The sequence below is a fragment of the Heteronotia binoei genome, chromosome 4 (genome assembly GCF_032191835.1).
Source record: "Heteronotia binoei isolate CCM8104 ecotype False Entrance Well chromosome 4, APGP_CSIRO_Hbin_v1, whole genome shotgun sequence".
NCBI lineage: Eukaryota > Metazoa > Chordata > Lepidosauria > Squamata > Gekkonidae > Heteronotia > Heteronotia binoei.
The window spans coordinates 140,919,345-140,936,847 of record NC_083226.1 but is presented as its reverse complement, the minus strand read 5'-3'; the positions used below and the strand labels follow the sequence as shown (position 1 = coordinate 140,936,847).

Below are 17,503 nucleotides of genomic sequence, written 5' to 3'. Positions count from 1 at the left end.
TTGAGCCCGAAAGATTCTACAAACCTAATATAGTAAAAAGGTTCTCATCTTTTTTCTTGACATTATGAAAACGATATTCCTTGGAGGTCTCTCATCCAAATACTAGCTAGGGTCACCCCTACTTAGCTTCTGAAATCTGACAAGATTGAGCTCTTACTTTATTTCCAAAGTTTAAATATTTTAGCATTACACATAAACGTATTTATGCGAGCTAACTATTAATCTTTTCTGAGATTATCAGGGTTTTGATGGGCCTGTGAAGGTTCTTTTACACAGTCCTTAGGGAACTGCTAGCTAGACCAAATATTCACGTTGTATCACATTGTTAAGAATGCAGAGTAAGTTATTTGGATGCCTCTAGCTTTTTTATTACTTTCTTGATACTTGTCAATGAGTGGCATTAACACTAAGTAATGAGGCACTTTGGGTGTCAGACCTTTCTTGTTTATCTAAATTATAGTAGATTATTTTCTGCTGAATTTTTCTTGTGTATTGAGTGATTTATTGCCTTCTTATAGTAGATGTAAGGAAATCAAGTGACGCTTTTCCTTAATAGAAAATTGAAAGCAGGAATCAACAGAAAACATCACTGGTTTTAGTAAGGAAATTCACTCCCTGTGCAAACTTCTAAGTAAACAAGCTGCTTCCTGAAAAGTAATCTGCAAAAACATATGAGTTTTATAGTCTGATCTCCCCCTTTCCCCAACTAAATATAATTTGGCAAAGACTGACTTCTGGGATGTGAGTTAATTGTTTGATAGGAAATTGCAATACCGTTGGGATAATATTTTTCAAGTTGCTTGTCGGAATTCATTATCAGTTGTCCTTATCAGTTTTTTAATTAGGCTTTGAAGTGTCACACTGTGACCTGTAGTTATTGTCCATGTATTGAATTGGCAATGTGGGACAGTTTGGGTTAAGCATCAGCTTTTAAGATCATTTCAAATTCACATTTCCACCCAAATACCATCCTGCTCATACTGTTCTGTCCTATAACTTGGATGATAATTAAATCTTTCTTTTGTTCTCTATTCTTCTACTGACTTGATTCATTTCCCAGGTCATATTGATGGTGTTTATTCGTCTCCAATTTCTATATTGACTTTTTCCACTTCTAGAAAATATTAGTTTTTCCTTTTTAAATGCCTTCAATCCACACTGCTTACTCTCTTCCTTTTTCTTAAGTGATCATCTAACAACTTTCTTGTTAAAATCTTGAATCTCTAATTCCAACTTCATTTGTTTTATCCTATTTCTCTCCAGTTTCTCTCACTGTTCCATAGCATTAGAATGTTCTGCCACCTCACCTCTTTTTAGCGTCTTTGATTCTGTCCTTTTCAAAATTCCTGATCAGTCACTCCCTCCCTCTCCCTGTGCATTGCTAGCATTTGGAATGGCAGCTAGCTAGTCATGCTTGCTAATACTTTCAGTAAACATGAGATCTGTCTCTGTAGAATTGGCAACATTCATCAGTCAGATCTTCAAGCTCTCCATTTCCCTTTCTTTCCACATTCAGGAATCTTTCCCCTTTTTCTTGTTCTATATTTTTTAGGAATGTGTGGCTCTACAACTAATAATCTTTTGGTCAGTTTAATCTCAAATTCCTTGCCTGGCAGCTATACTCCCACCAAAATCAGTATGCCTGGTGCATTCCCAGAGTATAGGAAATGAAATTATCTGTTGCTTTGGCTTCTATCTTTTTATCTAATATATGGCAGTTAGAATGTTGTTAAGAGACAAGAATACTTAACTCTTTGAACAGAATAGCTATTTGTATGAAACTGATTTCTGGTACCAGTTTCACGGTAAGAAGAGTCAAGAAATTGTTAACACAGTAGTCATACAGAGCACTTATTCCAATGCTACATAAAAGAAAATAGGCATATTGAAGTTACATTAACTGGACAAGAGTTCACTATGTGGCTTTGAGTGACTTACATTAGTGATCTGGTTTCATGTCCTACTTAGGAAAAATTAGGAATATTAACTTGAAAAGTACAATTTTTGTAATGATTCTCAAACACCATTAGTATGCTTTGATAAGCATTGGTATGCCTGAGGACTGTTTTCACAGTTGAATCATAGTAAAACTTCTTGTCAGTGGCCTCTAAAAGCGGAAAGAGAACTGTTTTTAAATTGAACGTATGCTCTCAAGAGTATCTTTTGAAAAACATATGTGAAAAATTCAAATACTTGTCTAAGTGTTAGTTGTGTATCTCATTACTAATGTGTTAGAATGTTTGCGTGCCTTGAATGTTAACAAGTAAGACATTGCCAGTTGTGGAAATACAGGGCATTAATATAGACTTGGTAAGTAAATACTAGGATGCATTAATTCAATACATACCTACAGTTTATGCAAAAAGTAAGTAAACAGGTACGTATCTGGAGATACTGGGAAATATCTGAATTATATGAATGACAATGTAGCATGGTACACAAGTGGCAGCACTGGATAGGAAGCGTCTAAAACTGAAAAAAGGATACATCTAACAGTTTTTTTCTTTAAAGAAAAAAGGTATTGCAAAACAAAATAATCTGATATCTACTCTGCCCTGATCTGGATAGCCCAGGCTAGCCAAATTTTACGAGACCTTGGAAGATGAAAAGGATTGCCCTGGTTAGAACTTGCAAGGGAGACTGCCAAGGAAGTCCAGCGTTACTACGCCGAGGCAGGCAATGGCAAGCCACCTCTGTTCTTGCCTTAAAAACCCTGTGGGGTCACCAAAAGTTGGTTATAACTTGTTGGCACATTGCACCACCAGCATCTTTTTTGTGAAAGCAAAGCGACTACAAAGGCATTGGTAGCACTGCCTTTATGAAATTGGGCCAATTTACTGGTAAAACTTATTTTACAGAGAAAATAGATGCAAGCTATACATGGAATATGACCCTATGGAAGTTGTAAAATCTTGATAATCCTAGCTTTATGAAAAAAATGAAACAGCTGGGGCAGAGCAGATGGAAAAGTAGCTGAGAAAGAGAAAGAAACTAAAAAGCCCTTACTGTTCAATTTTTGATTTCTTAATTCTGGAATTAGAAATATGTTAGCTTGCATGTATAGTTTATACTTCAATATAACGGAGGGGTACATGAGATCTAATTGAGCATGGGTGGAAGTGCATAGATCTGAATGAACAATTAGGTTTCTGAAGCCGACATTCTATCTGAGCAAATTAAGCCATTCTAGGTAGCTTAGAAATTCATTGATGACAGAGTACAAATGGATTTTATAAATTAACGAAACCAAGTTGACTTTGTTAGTATTCATGGTAAACAGGGACATCTCCTTCCTAAGCATACATAGTTTCTCCTGCAGATTGAAGCATTTTTCACTAGCCAAATGATGATGGTGTCAACAAACTATGAATATGAATGTCTCTAATGCGCACTTAATTTTTTCGTAAGACTGAAAGTGACTTTAAAAACAAGCTCACTATGGTTTTACCCTGTGGCTGAGCCTATGGCTGTGAAACTGCTGTTTTGAGTTTTTGGTCTTTACATGTAAGACAGTGTTTAAAATCAAGAATGATGCATGTAAATGATGTTAATTGTAATATATATTTAGAATAATTAATATTTGTTATATAGTTTCTTAGTCTATAGCAAAGTCTTCAGCTTTTAATTGTTATGAGCCAGTCTGTTGTAGTGGTTAAATGTATGGACTCTTATCTGGGAGAACTGGGTTTGATTTTCCACTCCTCCACTTTGTAAGCCAAAATGCCCTCAAAACGAGGTTGGGGAATTGTCAGGTGGGCATCTGGCTTAATCAGGATCTTTTACCTGTGTATACAGGATTCCACGTCCAGAAATTAATGCTTAAAATATTAGGGACTCTAAGTAAAACAATTACAATTTATTCTAGAAAATATAAGCATACATACAAGACAATGTGCTCATGAAATCATACATACAGTCCTAGGAAAAATAGAGATATAGAGACAACACATGGGTAGACAAACAGGGTGATAATTACTGATCATAGTCTTCAAGAAGGCTCCAATGGTGACGAAAGAGGACGGGGGAAATGGACCCAAAACTGTGGCCAGAATCGGGGATGGATCTAGACAGCGGAACTGGGGTACTGCTAGATGCACACATGTGGGGAGCTGTGTTACAGGTTATATAGATTACCTTGAGCCCTTAGGGGATGGGAGGTACAGGGGTGGATGACAGGTGGTCAGCTGGTACATGACCTCAGAAAAGGGGAGGCTCTGCAGTGACCATAAGGGCTGGACTTCTGCAGTAGCCAATAGCAAGTTAATTGGTGGCACCTAATTGGGTGCCCATGACAGACCAATGAACAAGCTTGGTCCAGGGGTACCTGGTTGGACTTTCAGGTTGCCGTGGACCAGAGTGAGGCTCCAAAATGGGGAAAAGAATGGGGGAAATTACTGGGTGGAGGTGCACTTGAGTTTACCAAACTTATCTAAAAAGGTGACAATAGATGGCCAAATTGCTACCTAAGGTAACACCCGGTTTACACAAAGGAACTTGGCTCTGACTGAAGATGGTCTTCCTCTTGTTCAGTCTTCTTGGCACCAGACTTTGTCTTGAGTTCCATTAGACAAAGGCTTAGGCGGTCTGGCAGGATCCATGCCTAAGATGCCCCATGGGGCTGCCCCTGTGCCGAACCCGGAAGTTGCAGCTAGTGCACAACACCGCCGCCCGGTTGTTATTAGAGCTCCCTAGATGGGAGCACATTCAGCTGGGGCATCGGGGACTGCACTGGCTGCCGATAATATACCGAGTTCAGAACAAGGTGCTGGTTATTACCTTTAAAGCCCTATATGGCCTAGGACCTGCTTACCTTAGGGATCGTCTCTCCCCATATGTTCCCCAGAAAGTTCTGAGATCGGGTTCTCAGAATCTCCTTACAATCCCCGGGCCAAAGGAGGCCTGTCTGAAGTCAACTAGGGACAGGGCTTTTTCGATCACAGCCCCTTGCTGGTGGAACCAACTGCCGGAGGAGGTGAGGGCCCTGCGGAACCTTGGGCAGTTCCGCAGGGCCTGTAAGACAGTCCTCTTCCGATTGGTATACAACTGACCGGCATCTGTATATCTGAATACCTGAATATCTGAATTTTAAGGAAGACTGTAGCATAGCACGCTGACAATTGTGTTTATTTTATTGTGTAAATTATTAATGTATTTTAATTTTTGTTTTTATTGTTAGAATTTTGTGTTGTGAGCCGCCCTGAGCCCGCTTCGGTGGGGTAGGGCAGGATATAAGTCGAATGAAATAAAAATAAAATAAATAAAATAAAATATAAGCTTGATTGTTTCATGCAGAAGTTGAAGCAGCTGTTGGATATGGAGTCAGGAAAACAAGATGGATTCTGGTGGTGTTAGCCTTTGGTTAATGGAAACGGGCTGGAAACTGTTTGCCTGTACAGTTCATGGTGGCTAGTGCAGAACACCGCCGCCCGGTTGTTATTAGAGCTCCCTAGATGGAAGCACATTCAGCTGGGGCTTCGGGGACTGCACTGGCTGCTGATAATATACCGAGTTCGGTACAAGGTGCTGGTTATTACCTTTAAAGCCCTATATGGCCTAGGACCTGCTTACCTTAGGGACCGTCTCTCCCCATATGTTCCCCAGAAAGTGCTGAGATCGGGTTCTCAGAATCTCCTTACAATCCCCGGGCCAAAGGAGGCCCGTCTGAAGTCAACTGGGCTCAACAGGAGCAGCTGGAAGCTCGTCTGTAGTTCTGGCTAACACCCATCCAGAGATGTAGAATGCTGCTGAAAAGCTGAGGCTTATAGTATCCACATAAGCCTTAGAAACTGTGGGCAAAGTCCACTTCTTAGAGCAGATGTGTGCGAGTCAAAACTCCAGGCACCCTGGCAACCATACTGGTGATCACGTTGTCCATGTGTATGAAAAGTAGGGGGCTTTTTCTTACAACTTGCATCTGCTGGAATGGCCGTGAGTCAGCCATAGCTCTGACAGAGGTTGTCCTTGAAAGTCCTCTCAGCCCTACCCACCTTACAGGGTGTTGTGGGGGAAGAAGATAAATGAGATTGTGAGATGCTCTGAGATTTAGAGTGGAGGGCGGGATATAAAGCCAAATATCATCATCATCATCTTCTACATAGTTTCTTAGTCTATAATAAAGTCTTCAGCTTTTAAAACAAATAGATATTGTCTAAGGAATAATAGGCAGGTGAGGTTTTCAGTATTTTTTTGAGGGCAGTTAAAACTTGTACTCCAACCCCTCCCCTCCCCCCGGTATAGAGCACTGCTTTGCAAACATACTGCTTAGGGAATTTTTATTCGCCTCTTGTTCCCTCATATCTACCTTGTGCTTCACCTGTTCTTCCAGAATTTTACTCTTCCTTCTCTCTCTGAAAGCTGCCAAAGTATAGCACTCTGTTTTTCTTATCTGGAAAGCTTGTTCTGTACTTTTGTTGACTATTGGTCTTCCAAGTTTTTTCAAGTTATTAAGACTGGTTCAGTATACAGTGACTTCTGTTCTCATGAGCAGAAATGGTTGGGGAAGATTTTCCTACTCAAAGGCAGCATTTTTTGTTCTTTTAATGCATGAAATTACAGGATGCCTATTTCCCCTCCCATCAAATTAGAGAATAATCATAGTTTGTCTCATTGAAATAGCTGTAAAGAGCATGTATGGAGGTAAAATGCTTCACTACCAAGGAAAACTACTGTTTGAAAAGAAATTGGGGGAAAAACATTTTAAATAGAACCAGGACTGGGAAGAGAACTAACGAAATGGGTCTGATTCTGCTATGAATAGATATGTAAAAGTTTCATGGAACAAAATAAACAGGGATATAATTGGGGGAGGGGGTTGAAATCTGGCCCTTTAGCCACTGAGATGATCCCAGATTTAATTCCCATCTAGTATCCTTGAGTGTACACTTTGTCACCAATCAATGTGAACAGTTGTCATTTGCTTCTATAGAGAAGAAAGAACTGCAAATAGTGACAGCATTGCTGGGTGACACATGGGATGAGCAATCTGTTTGAGTGACTTTCATCTGATGCCATCCTCCTTTAAACAGCTACAGGGTTACATATCAAGAGGAATCATTTCTAAAGTTTTTCTACCCCCTCCCTTTCCAACAGAAACTGGGTTTGGAGCTCATCATAATCTATTTATGTTTTCATCATCATGAATAATTAAGTGTTGTCATCAACCCTTGCAATCTTGCTGATTGTGCTTGAAGTTACTTTATCATTTAAGAATAAGATAAATTACGCTAGTTCTAAAGCAGATCTTTCGGAGATCCCTGCTGCTTATTTCCCTCATCTGTGAAAACTGTCCACTATTCCGTTAGATGGCTTTAATAAAGCTTTGGAGAACCGTAGCAGTACTATATTTTGGAGTTATTTGGTATGCCAAACCAGATTACAGCATATTGTTGAGTAATAAAATGTCAGCTGGCAGAGATCAGTGTGTTGTTTCACAATGCCCAAAGATTGAATCCAATATCTATTATTGTTATTTAAGATAGTTGATGGTATTTTGTAGTTAATTCTCTATTTCAGGGGTGGCCAACAGTAGCTCTCCAGATGTTTTTTGCCTACAACTCCCATCAGCCCCAGCCAGTATGGCCAATGGCTGGGGCTGATGGAAGTTGTAGGCAAAAAACATCTGGAGAGCTACCGTTGGCCACCCCTGCTCTATTTCATTTTTACTTACTTCATTTATACCCTGCCTTTCTTCCCAGTGGGGCTCAAAACAGCTTACATTGTTCTTCTGTCCTCCATTTCATCCTCACAACAGTCCTCTGAGATCAGTTAGGTTGAGAGTGTGACTTGTCCAATATCACCCAGCAAGTTTGCATGGTAGGATGGGGATTTGAAATTGGGTCTCCCAGATCCTAGGATGTGATGAGTTGGTAAAAAATAGAGTTTGGTAGAAAAGTTTATAATTTTGGGCAGAAATGGAGCATGACAACCAAGTTAAAATTTGTTTTCTCAAAATATTCTGAAACAGGCAAGACAGATTTAATTCTTTTGAGAGAGAGAAAAATGTTTTTATTTCGTGCTGTTAATTTTAAATTAACTGCAGGCATGTACATTTGTTTTTTAATTATAGCATAGTGCCATCTGGTGGCTCCTCTACATCTTCCATCTTGCATATAACACGCTTGTGGAGCAGCTTTTAAGCAGGTTGGCAAAAGCAACTCATAATCTAAACGAACAATTACTATGATTTAGAATGGATGGTGTCTTGACACTTACAACTCAATATGTTAAAGTTACTAGCCTGTTCTCTGCACACACAACTCATAAAAATACCTCCAAATCTGGAGAGCCCTGTAATCTCAGATTCCTTGCTTTAAAAAACCCCCAAAACCCAGTTCTTGTGGAGTTCTAAAACTTTACAAAAAAAAATTTGGGTAACTACAAAGTGAGTGGGCATAAAGGAGGAAATCTACAGTTAAAACCATGGCCACGCTTTTGTTGTTGGCATCCTCTTGTTCTAAATTGGGAGGAAAAGGAATAAGAAAAATGGTGATGCTTTTGTTATATCACTGGCTTCATTTGACAAAGCTTACCAGTACCAGTTTTCATATTAGAGCTCAGCCTACAAACTTGTAAAGTGGCAGCCCCTGAACATGTGAAAATTACTTTATCTATTGAATGGGTATAGACAACTCCTACGCATATGGAACAAAAATATCAGGGGAATAACCCTTTGAGAATTAATGATTAAAATAGAAAATAAAAACCAATTCAAAAAATCATTTACTTCATTTATACTCCACCTTTCTCACCAGTGGGGACTCAAAGTAGCTTACATAATTAAGAACATAAGAGAAGCCATGTTGGATCAGTCCAGTGGCCCATCCAGTCCAACACTCTGTCACACAGTGGCAAAAAAACAGCAACAGATGCCATCAGGAGGTCCACCAGTGAGGCTAGGACACTAGAAGCCCTCCCACTGTTGTCCCCCCCCCCCCAAAGCACCAAGAATACAGAGCATCACTTGCCCCAGACAGAGAGTTCCATTATATCTTGTGGCTAACTAAAAGCCACTGATGAACCTTTGCTCCATATGTTTATCCAATCCTCTCTTGAAGCTATCTATGCTTGTAGCTGCTGCCACATCCTGTGGCAGTGAATTCCATGTGTTAATCACCCTTTGGGTGAAGAAGTACTTCCTTTTCATAGAATCATAGAGTTGGAAGGTACATCCAGGGACATCTAGTCTAACCTCCTCCTTAGTGCAGGAAACTCACAAATACCTCCCCCTAAATTCACAGGATCTTCATTGTTGTCAGATGACCATCTATCCTCTGTTTAAAAACCTCCAAGGAAGGAGAACCCACCATCTCCTGAGGAAGCCCGTTCCACTGAGGAACCGCTCTAAGGTCAGGAAGTTCTTACTAATGTTGAGCTGGAAACTATTTTGATTTAATTTCAACCCATTGGTTCTGGTCCTATCTTCTTGGGCCACAGAAAACAATTCCACACCATCCTCTATATGACAGCCCTTCAAGTACTTGAAGATGGTGATCATATCACCTCTCAGCCGTTTCCTCTCCAGGCTAAACATGCCCAGCTCCTTCAACCTTTCCTCATAGGACTTGGTCTCCAGACCCCTCACCATCTTCGTTGTCCTCCTCTAGACCCATTTCAGCTTTTCTATATCCTTCTTAAAATGTGGTGCCCAAAACTGAACTCAGTACTCCAGGTGAGGTCTTACCAGAGCAGAGTAAAGTGATACCATCATTTCACGTGATCTGGACACTATACTTCTGTTGATACAGCCCAAAATTGCATTTGCCTTTTTTAGCCACCACATCACACTGTTGACACATGTTCAGTGTATGGTCCACTAAGATCCCTAGATCCTTTTTGCACACACTACTGCTAAGATAAGTCTTCCCCATCTTATAACAATGCATTGGATTTTTCCTACCTAAATACGTAACTTTACATTTATCCCAGTTAAAATTAATATTATTGGTTTTAACCACGTTTTCCAGCTTGTCAAGTTCATCCTGTATCCTGTTTCTGTTTTCTACTGTATTTGCAACCCTCCCAATTTAGTATCATCTGCAAATTTAATAAGCATTCCCTCTGTTCCTTCATCCAAATCATTTATAAGGATGTTGAACAAAACAGGTCCCAGCAGGAAAGATCCTTGAGGCACTCCACTTTTCACTCCTCTCCAAGAAGACAAGGAACCATTCACAAGCACTCTTTGGGTGTGATCTGTCTACCAGTTACAGATCCACCTAACGGTAACAGGATCCAAACCACATTTTACCAATTTGTCAACAAAGATAGTATGTGGAACCTTATCAAAAGCTTTCTGAAATCAAGATAAACGATGTCTACAGCATTCTCCTGATCCAGCAAGGTAGTCACTTAAAAAAAAAAAGAGATCAGGTTAGTCTGACATGATTTGTTCTTGAGAAACCTATGCTGGTTCTTAGTAATCACGGCCATCCTTTCTTTTATCCATTCTAACCCGACTGCTCAGCAATTTCATTTAGTGCCCACAACTTTTTGTATTGTGAGAAAGGGAGAAAAGCACTTCTTTCTCTGCCTTCTCTATCCCATGCATAATCTTGTAAACCTCTATCATGTCACCCCTCACCCGATGTTTCTCCAAGCTAAAGAGCCCCAAGCGCTTTAACCTTTCTTCATAGGGAAAGTGTTCCCTCTAATCATCACAATTGCCCTTTTCTGCACCTTTTCCAATGCTATAATATCTTTTGAGGTGTGGCGCCCAGAATTGAACACAGTGTTCCAAATGAGGCTGCACCATCAATTTATACAGGGGTATTATGATACTTGCTGATTTGCTTTCAGTTTCCTTCCTAATAATCCCCAGCAAAGTGTTGGCCTTTTTTATTGCAGTTGCACAGTGTCTCGACATTTTCAGTAAATTATCCACCATAGCTCCAAGATCTCTCTTTTGGTCAGTCTCCGCCAGTTCAGATTCCATCAACTTGTATTTATAGTTAGGATTTTTGGCCCCAATGTGCATTACTTTGCACTCGGCCATGTTGAACCTCATTTGCCACATTGTTGGCCACTTGCCCAGCCTGGACAGATCCCTTTGAAGTGCCTCACAATCCTCCCTTGTTCTCACCATCCTGAACAATTTAGTGTCACCTGTAAACTTAGCCACTTCAGTGCTTACTCCAAACTTCAAGTTATTAATGAACAAGTTAAAAAGCATCAGACCCAGTACTGAGCACCCCATTGCTCACCACCCTCCACTGAGAAAATTGCCCATTTATACTCACTGTTTTCTGTTAATTAGCCAGTTTTTGATCCACAAGAGGACTTGTCCTTCTATCCCATGACTCTTGAGCTTACTAAGGAGTCTTTGATGAGGAACTTTATCATAATCTTTCTGGAAGTCAAGGTAAACAACATCTATTGGGTCCCCTTTGTCCACATGTTTGTTCACCCCCTCAAAGAACTTTAACAGGTTAGTGAGACAAGATCTTCTCTTACAGAACCCATGCTGACTCTTCCTCAGTAGCTTTTGTTCATCATTGTGCCTACTAATTCTCCCCTTCTCTATTTTAATCTTCACAACAACCCTGTGAGTTAGGTTAGGGTGAGAGTATGTGACATGTCCAGGGTCACTCGGCAGAATTCCATGGCACAATGAGGATCATTCTCTCTTCAAAACAAAGGCCTGTTTGTTTTAGACTTAAATACAAATTACAATACTTCCTAATGCAAAGAGCTTTTATAATTAGCTTAAGGAGAATGAAAATTGTTTGAAAAATGGGACTACCCACGTTCAAGTAAATGAAACGTGTCTAAAACAAAAGGTGGAAATACACTACAAGAGGGTTCAAGGTGGTTGGAGAAGCTCTTTCCATAATGCGTGCGCACACATTTTTTGCCTCACCGCTTATAAAACAAAACAGTACAAATTATAACAGTACAAAAACTTCTAAAACCCATTCATCCAAGACAAAAATGGGAAGATCTTTTTCATATTGTCTTAAACGCTCTGGAAAAGGAAAACACTGTTTCCAGATGAAGATTATGACAGCATTATCCCTTTTTTCTGCCTGCAATACCTGAACACTCTTTTTGGTGTCTTTATTAAGGCTAAGACAAACTGTTTCATACAAAACTATTCATGCAATGTTTCAAATTTCAACTAAAAATGCATTCTAAACTCTAGCATCTGTATTTTTTTACAGCTTGACAGCATATTATCACCTCCACCAATGCCATTTCGAAAATCAAGCAATCCAGAAGTTTCTTCTGGCCCTGGCAAATCATTGAAATTTAAAAGACAGCTGAGTGAAGATGGAAGACCTTTTAGAAGAGGAAGCCTTGGTGGAGCTCTGACAGGTTGGTATAATGAAAACACCTGTGAAGGGTTTGATGTAGGAACACATTTTTGAGAGCCAGTTTGGTGTAGTGGTTAGTGTGCGGACTCTAATCGGGGAGAACTGGGTTTGATTCCCCACTCCTCCACTTGAAGCCAGCTGGGTGACTTTGGATCAGTCACAGTTTTCACAGAGATGTCCTTCCAAGAGCAGTTCTGGAAACAGCTCTTTCAGCCCCCTTACCTCATAGGGAGGGTGTGTTTTGTGGGGAGAAGAAGGGAAGAAGATTGGAAGCCTCTTTGAGTGAAGGGTGGGATATAAATCCAATCTCCTCCTCCATGCAATGGCAAACATGTGCTATTTAAAAAGCCAACTAAAAACAATGCTCAGATTCAGGCCCCTATTCTAGCTTGATATTTTTAAATATAGCCAGTGAGATGCCTCATGGAAGATATTTGCATGATTGTTCATGAATCTCTAGGATGTGGAAGAAGCATATTGTCTTTGAGGGCATACGTAGTTGCAATGTTGGAGATCCATAACTGGTTCCCCATATGTCTTCTATTTTCTTGAAAAAGCAGTATTGGATGGTCTTGGTTATGGTTGGGGCTATGGTAACATTGGGGTGAAGGGGTGGGGGTTGTTTTTTGAAAGGAATCTCCCTGCCCCTTGGGCTGTTATGTTCAAGGAGCCACTTCTAGACACATCATGTCCAGCTTACTAGCATGGCTTCCCTTTTGCAATATGCCTCTAAGTCCATTGAAAAGTGATATAGAACAGTGTAACTTTGTTTAGGATTATACTGTTAAATCATCTAATTATATCTTTTAAAAATACTATGGTGACTAAGAGCATTTTTGGGCAAGGCATGCCATAGTCTTTACTTTTGTAAATAAATAAATACCTTTATTCACTTTTGTGTGAAGCTTGTTGCTAGTAAATGGTTTACATTTTTATATAGTGAGTGAACAGTTTTCATGCTCACATTCTTCAAATTATTAATTACACAAACTACTCATGACTGAAAGCACCAGTCCTTGTGCTCTCCATTCAGTTGTTTGTAAGCTTAAAAAGCCACATGGTTTTCTTAATTAAAGTGATGATTTTCCAACAGATCATTTTAATTACCTTTGTCTTGGGAATGGGACAACCAGAATTACATACAGTATTCAAATTGTGAATGTTCTGTGTGCGCGCACACACACACACACACACAAACTTGTTTATAATAATATGAAACATATTTATCAATTGTATTGAAGTAGCAGATGTTTTCAGAAATCTTTCATTTTATTTCTGTATGTCCTCTTCTCTGAAAGGATGGAAGAAGCTTATAAATCTAGCAGTTCAAACTATTATTAAGTTTGCAAATGTAACCCCCTGCCTTTAAATTAATGCAAAGCCAAGCCTAGATCTTCTTCGTGGTCTCTGTGCCTCACACTCATGGGATAGTGCGCCTGCGCCGATCCCCGAATCGGTATCTGAAAAAGCCCGGGATTTTTCCGCGCTCGGCGCCAATGAGCATGCGCAAGCGACCCACTGCGCATGCCCACCAGCGCCCGCGCGGCAATCCCGCCAGTTCCTTTCTGACCGCTGCGCTGAGAGGTTTACCTTTCCGTTTCCCCGGTCGGTGAGAAGTTTTTTGGCTTCGCCTTTTCTTCTCGTTCTAGCCCGTTTACCGTTGTTGTTTAGTAGTTAGTTGTAGTTCATAGTTGTTAGTTAGTTAGAAAAAAAAAAAAAAGCGTCTTGTGTTCGCCCGCCGGACGGCCTTTCGGGGCGCTTCGCCCGCGCTTTTCCCCCACTCCTCTTTTTCTCTCTCAGATTGTTCTGGGGAGTTTTTTTGCGGCTACTTTCTATGGAAAGTCGCTGGGGGTTTTTCAAACGCTGTCGTGCGTGTGGGAAGAAGATCGCCCCTCCAGACGGTCATTCCCTGTGTCTACTGTGCCTGGGAGAGGCCCACCGAGTAGACTCGTGCCCGCATTGTCTCCGCTTTTCGAAGCAGACGAGGAAGAACCGGGCGGCTCGATTATCTGCGGCACTGATCGAATCGGCGCTTACACCCCATCGACCGATGGAGGTATCGGCACCGAAGTCGTCCGAAACCCCGGCCCTGGAGCTCGCATCGGTCGATGTGGCTCCGATACGGACTTTGGACTCGCCGGAAGAGCGTGGCTCCACGAAACGTTCCCTTGAGGGCTCGGTGGATACGCCCGCTAAAAAGCGCCAGGAGGACTCGGGGACCCGACCTCCGAAAAAGGCGAAGTCGAAGGAGAAGCGAAAGCGACCCCGCACTCCTTCCCCATCGGGCGGTGCGTCGACATCGACGTCGACAAAACCTCCGAAAAAACCTCGGACGCCTCCGCGCCGTAGCCCAGCTGACCAGCAGCGCCTGTCGGCGTCGGAACAAGAGCCGGAAATCGACTTAACCCAACGGTCTTCGTCTTCGGGCTCCCGTCGTCGCTCCGAAAGCGAATCGGCCTCGGAGGTTGATGCGTCGGCACCGGTGATCGACCCACCATTCAAGCCCCGAGTCAGGCGAGACACATTCTATCCTCCTCAACGCTTCCCGATACCACCGTGGGAGCAACGCAGGTGGCAGCCTCCCTACTCCCGGTACGAGACCTGTCGTTGGTACCCGGACGACTACCACGATTGGGAGCAAGCATCCCAATTTTCATCGGTGTCGAGGGTATCCCATCGGTCTCGGAAGGCCTCTGCGTCGGCGTCGGTTCCCCCGGATCGACAGTTGGTTCCGGTAGATGTGGATCGAAGACCACCGATCCTTCCACCGCGAGAATCGACCCCGATGCTCTCGGAGCACTCCACACACAAGGACTCCTCGTCGTCGGAGTCGGAGAGTGAAGTTCAGGGATTGGAGCCTTCACCGGGTTCCCAGACGGCCGAGGATCTCCCGATCTCGCCGTCGGAGGATCTGAAGTCCTATGGGGACCTTGTGAAGCGGATTGCCGCCACCCTCAAGCTGCCTGTGACGCAACCGGAGCCAGTAGTGGACGACAATGTGTTCGATATAATGCAAAGGAACACATCCACTGCGGTTGCCCTGCCAGTGACCAAGGTGATCCTCCAGGTGGTCAAAGAGCCTTGGGCGCGACCCTCCTCGACGCCAGTCTCATCGAAACGGCTGGACCATATGTATAGGGTCCAAGAGACTGGGGCTGAGTTCTTGTTCACCCATCCGTGCCCGAACTCGGTGGTCGTCTCCTCCTCTTCGAAGGCAAGGAAGGTCCACTCCTCCCCACCGGACAAAGAAGGGAGGAAGATTGATGGAATGGGCCGCAAGGTCTACTCCGCGGGGGCACTCGGCATAAAGGTGTCTAACTATGCCGCCTGCATGGCTAGATATCAGTATGCTGTGTGGGAACAACTTTCCCCCTTCCTTTCCTCGTTAACTGAGGAAAAGAGGGCTGCTGCAACCAGGCTACAAAAAGAAGGTCTCGCTGTGGCCAGACAACAACTGGCCGCAGCAAAACATATGGTTGAAGCCTCGGCCAAACAGATTACGTCTGCAGTCTGTATCCGACGGCACTCCTGGCTCAGGTCTACCACGCTCCACCAGGACACTAAGACCTTCATCGAAGATCTGCCGTTTGAGGGTGACGGGCTCTTCAGCACCACAACTGACTCGGCGCTGCAAGAGTTCGACAAGAGTGTCAAAACCTCTAAGAACTTGGGTGTCCAATCTGCTCCTAAGGCTTCCAAATCCAAGCAGTGGTCCAAACCCTGGACCAAGAAGCCTTATGAGAAGTTCTCTCCGGAGCAATGGCGTCCTCGCCCTGCCCAGTCCGAGCGATCACCCTACTCGGGTAACGGCAGGAACCGTTATGGATCACAACCGCCCAGCAAGTCGAAGGGGGTTCGCTCCCAGAAGCAGGGGGTTTGACTTCTTCCAAGCACGCGTCGTCGTCCCCGTTGGGAATTCATCCATCCGCCTACGCCCTTTCCTGCCTGCCTGGGAGTTGATCTCCACAGACAGGTGGGCTCTGTCCATCATAGAAGAGGGCTACAAAATAGAGTTTGTTCAGACCCCAAACCAGTCCGTGGTAGTCACCACTCCCCCTTCCCCACCTCTGCTGGCGGAGGTGAACAACCTCCTACAGAAACAAGCCATAGAGGTAGTTCCACCGGAGGCCAGGACGGGAGGCTTCTACTCCCGGTACTTTCTGGTTCCCAAAAGGGACGGGGGCCTAAGGCCTATCATGGACCTTCGGAGTCTGAACAAATTTATTCTGTACCAGAAGTTCAGAATGGCTACGCTGCAAACAATCCTGCCCCTCATCAATCAGGGAGACTGGATGGCGACCCTGGACCTCAAGGATGCTTATTTTCATGTCAGCATCCATCCCGCGTTCAGGCGTTTCCTACGGTTTGCAGTGGGTGCTCGTCACTTCCAATTCAGGGCCCTGCCGTTTGGACTGTCTACTGCTCCTCGGGTGTTCACGAAGCTGATGAGTGTGGTGGCTGCCCATCTTCGTCTGCAGGGAGTCGTTGTCTTCCCATACATCGACGACTGGCTTCTTGTGGCGAAGTCGAGGGAGAGTCTAACAACCCACATCGCTACCACTCTGCGTCTTCTTGGCACCCTGGGGCTGCAAGTCAACCTGGAGAAATCCCATCTCACTCCCTCAAAGACAGTTCAATTCATAGGGGCTCTGTTGGACACTCAACAACATCGAGCATTCCTCCCTTCGCAGAGAGCGAAGGACATCATCAATCTGGTGCAGCTACTTCAAAGGCGGCGGTGGGGCACGGCTCAGCAGCTCCAGTGGATGCTGGGGTTGATGGCCGCGACGACAAGCGTGCTACGTTTCGCAAGACTGCACATGAGAGGCCTACAGATTTGGTTCTTGCGCCACTTTCGGCCTCTCAGAGACTCACCTCGAAAGAGGTTCACCATTCCACCCGGGACTCTCCGCTCCCTGCAATGGTGGGGAACAGAGAGCAACATCCGTCAAGGGGCCCCTTTTCATCTGCCGACCCCTACAGTAACCATCGCTACCGATGCCTCCATGTGGGGGTGGGGAGCCCACCTGGAGGAGCTGTGTGTGGGAGGCAAGTGGCCACCGAAACTGAGCCGGTGCCATATAAACTACCTAGAACTGCTAGCAGTTCACTTTGCCCTTCGATCGTTCCGTCCACTGCTGGTGGGACAGACTGTGGCATTGCTTACGGACAATACCACTGCCCTGTGCTATATA

The 17,503-nt window shown here is 43.4% G+C and overlaps 1 protein-coding gene across 4 annotated transcripts in view; it reads left to right on the top strand.

The window, feature by feature from the left end:
- MAST4 (microtubule associated serine/threonine kinase family member 4) overlaps window positions 1-17,503 on the top strand; it is a 478,500-nt gene that overhangs the window by 58,630 nt on the left and 402,367 nt on the right. For all 4 annotated transcript variants that reach the window (XM_060235887.1, XM_060235886.1, XM_060235884.1 and 1 more), the window contains exon 2: window positions 12,156-12,309. In XM_060235887.1, coding sequence (XP_060091870.1) covers window positions 12,183-12,309 — 127 coding nt within the window. In that variant the 5' untranslated portion in view covers window positions 12,156-12,182. The remainder of the gene's footprint in view (window positions 1-12,155; window positions 12,310-17,503) is intronic.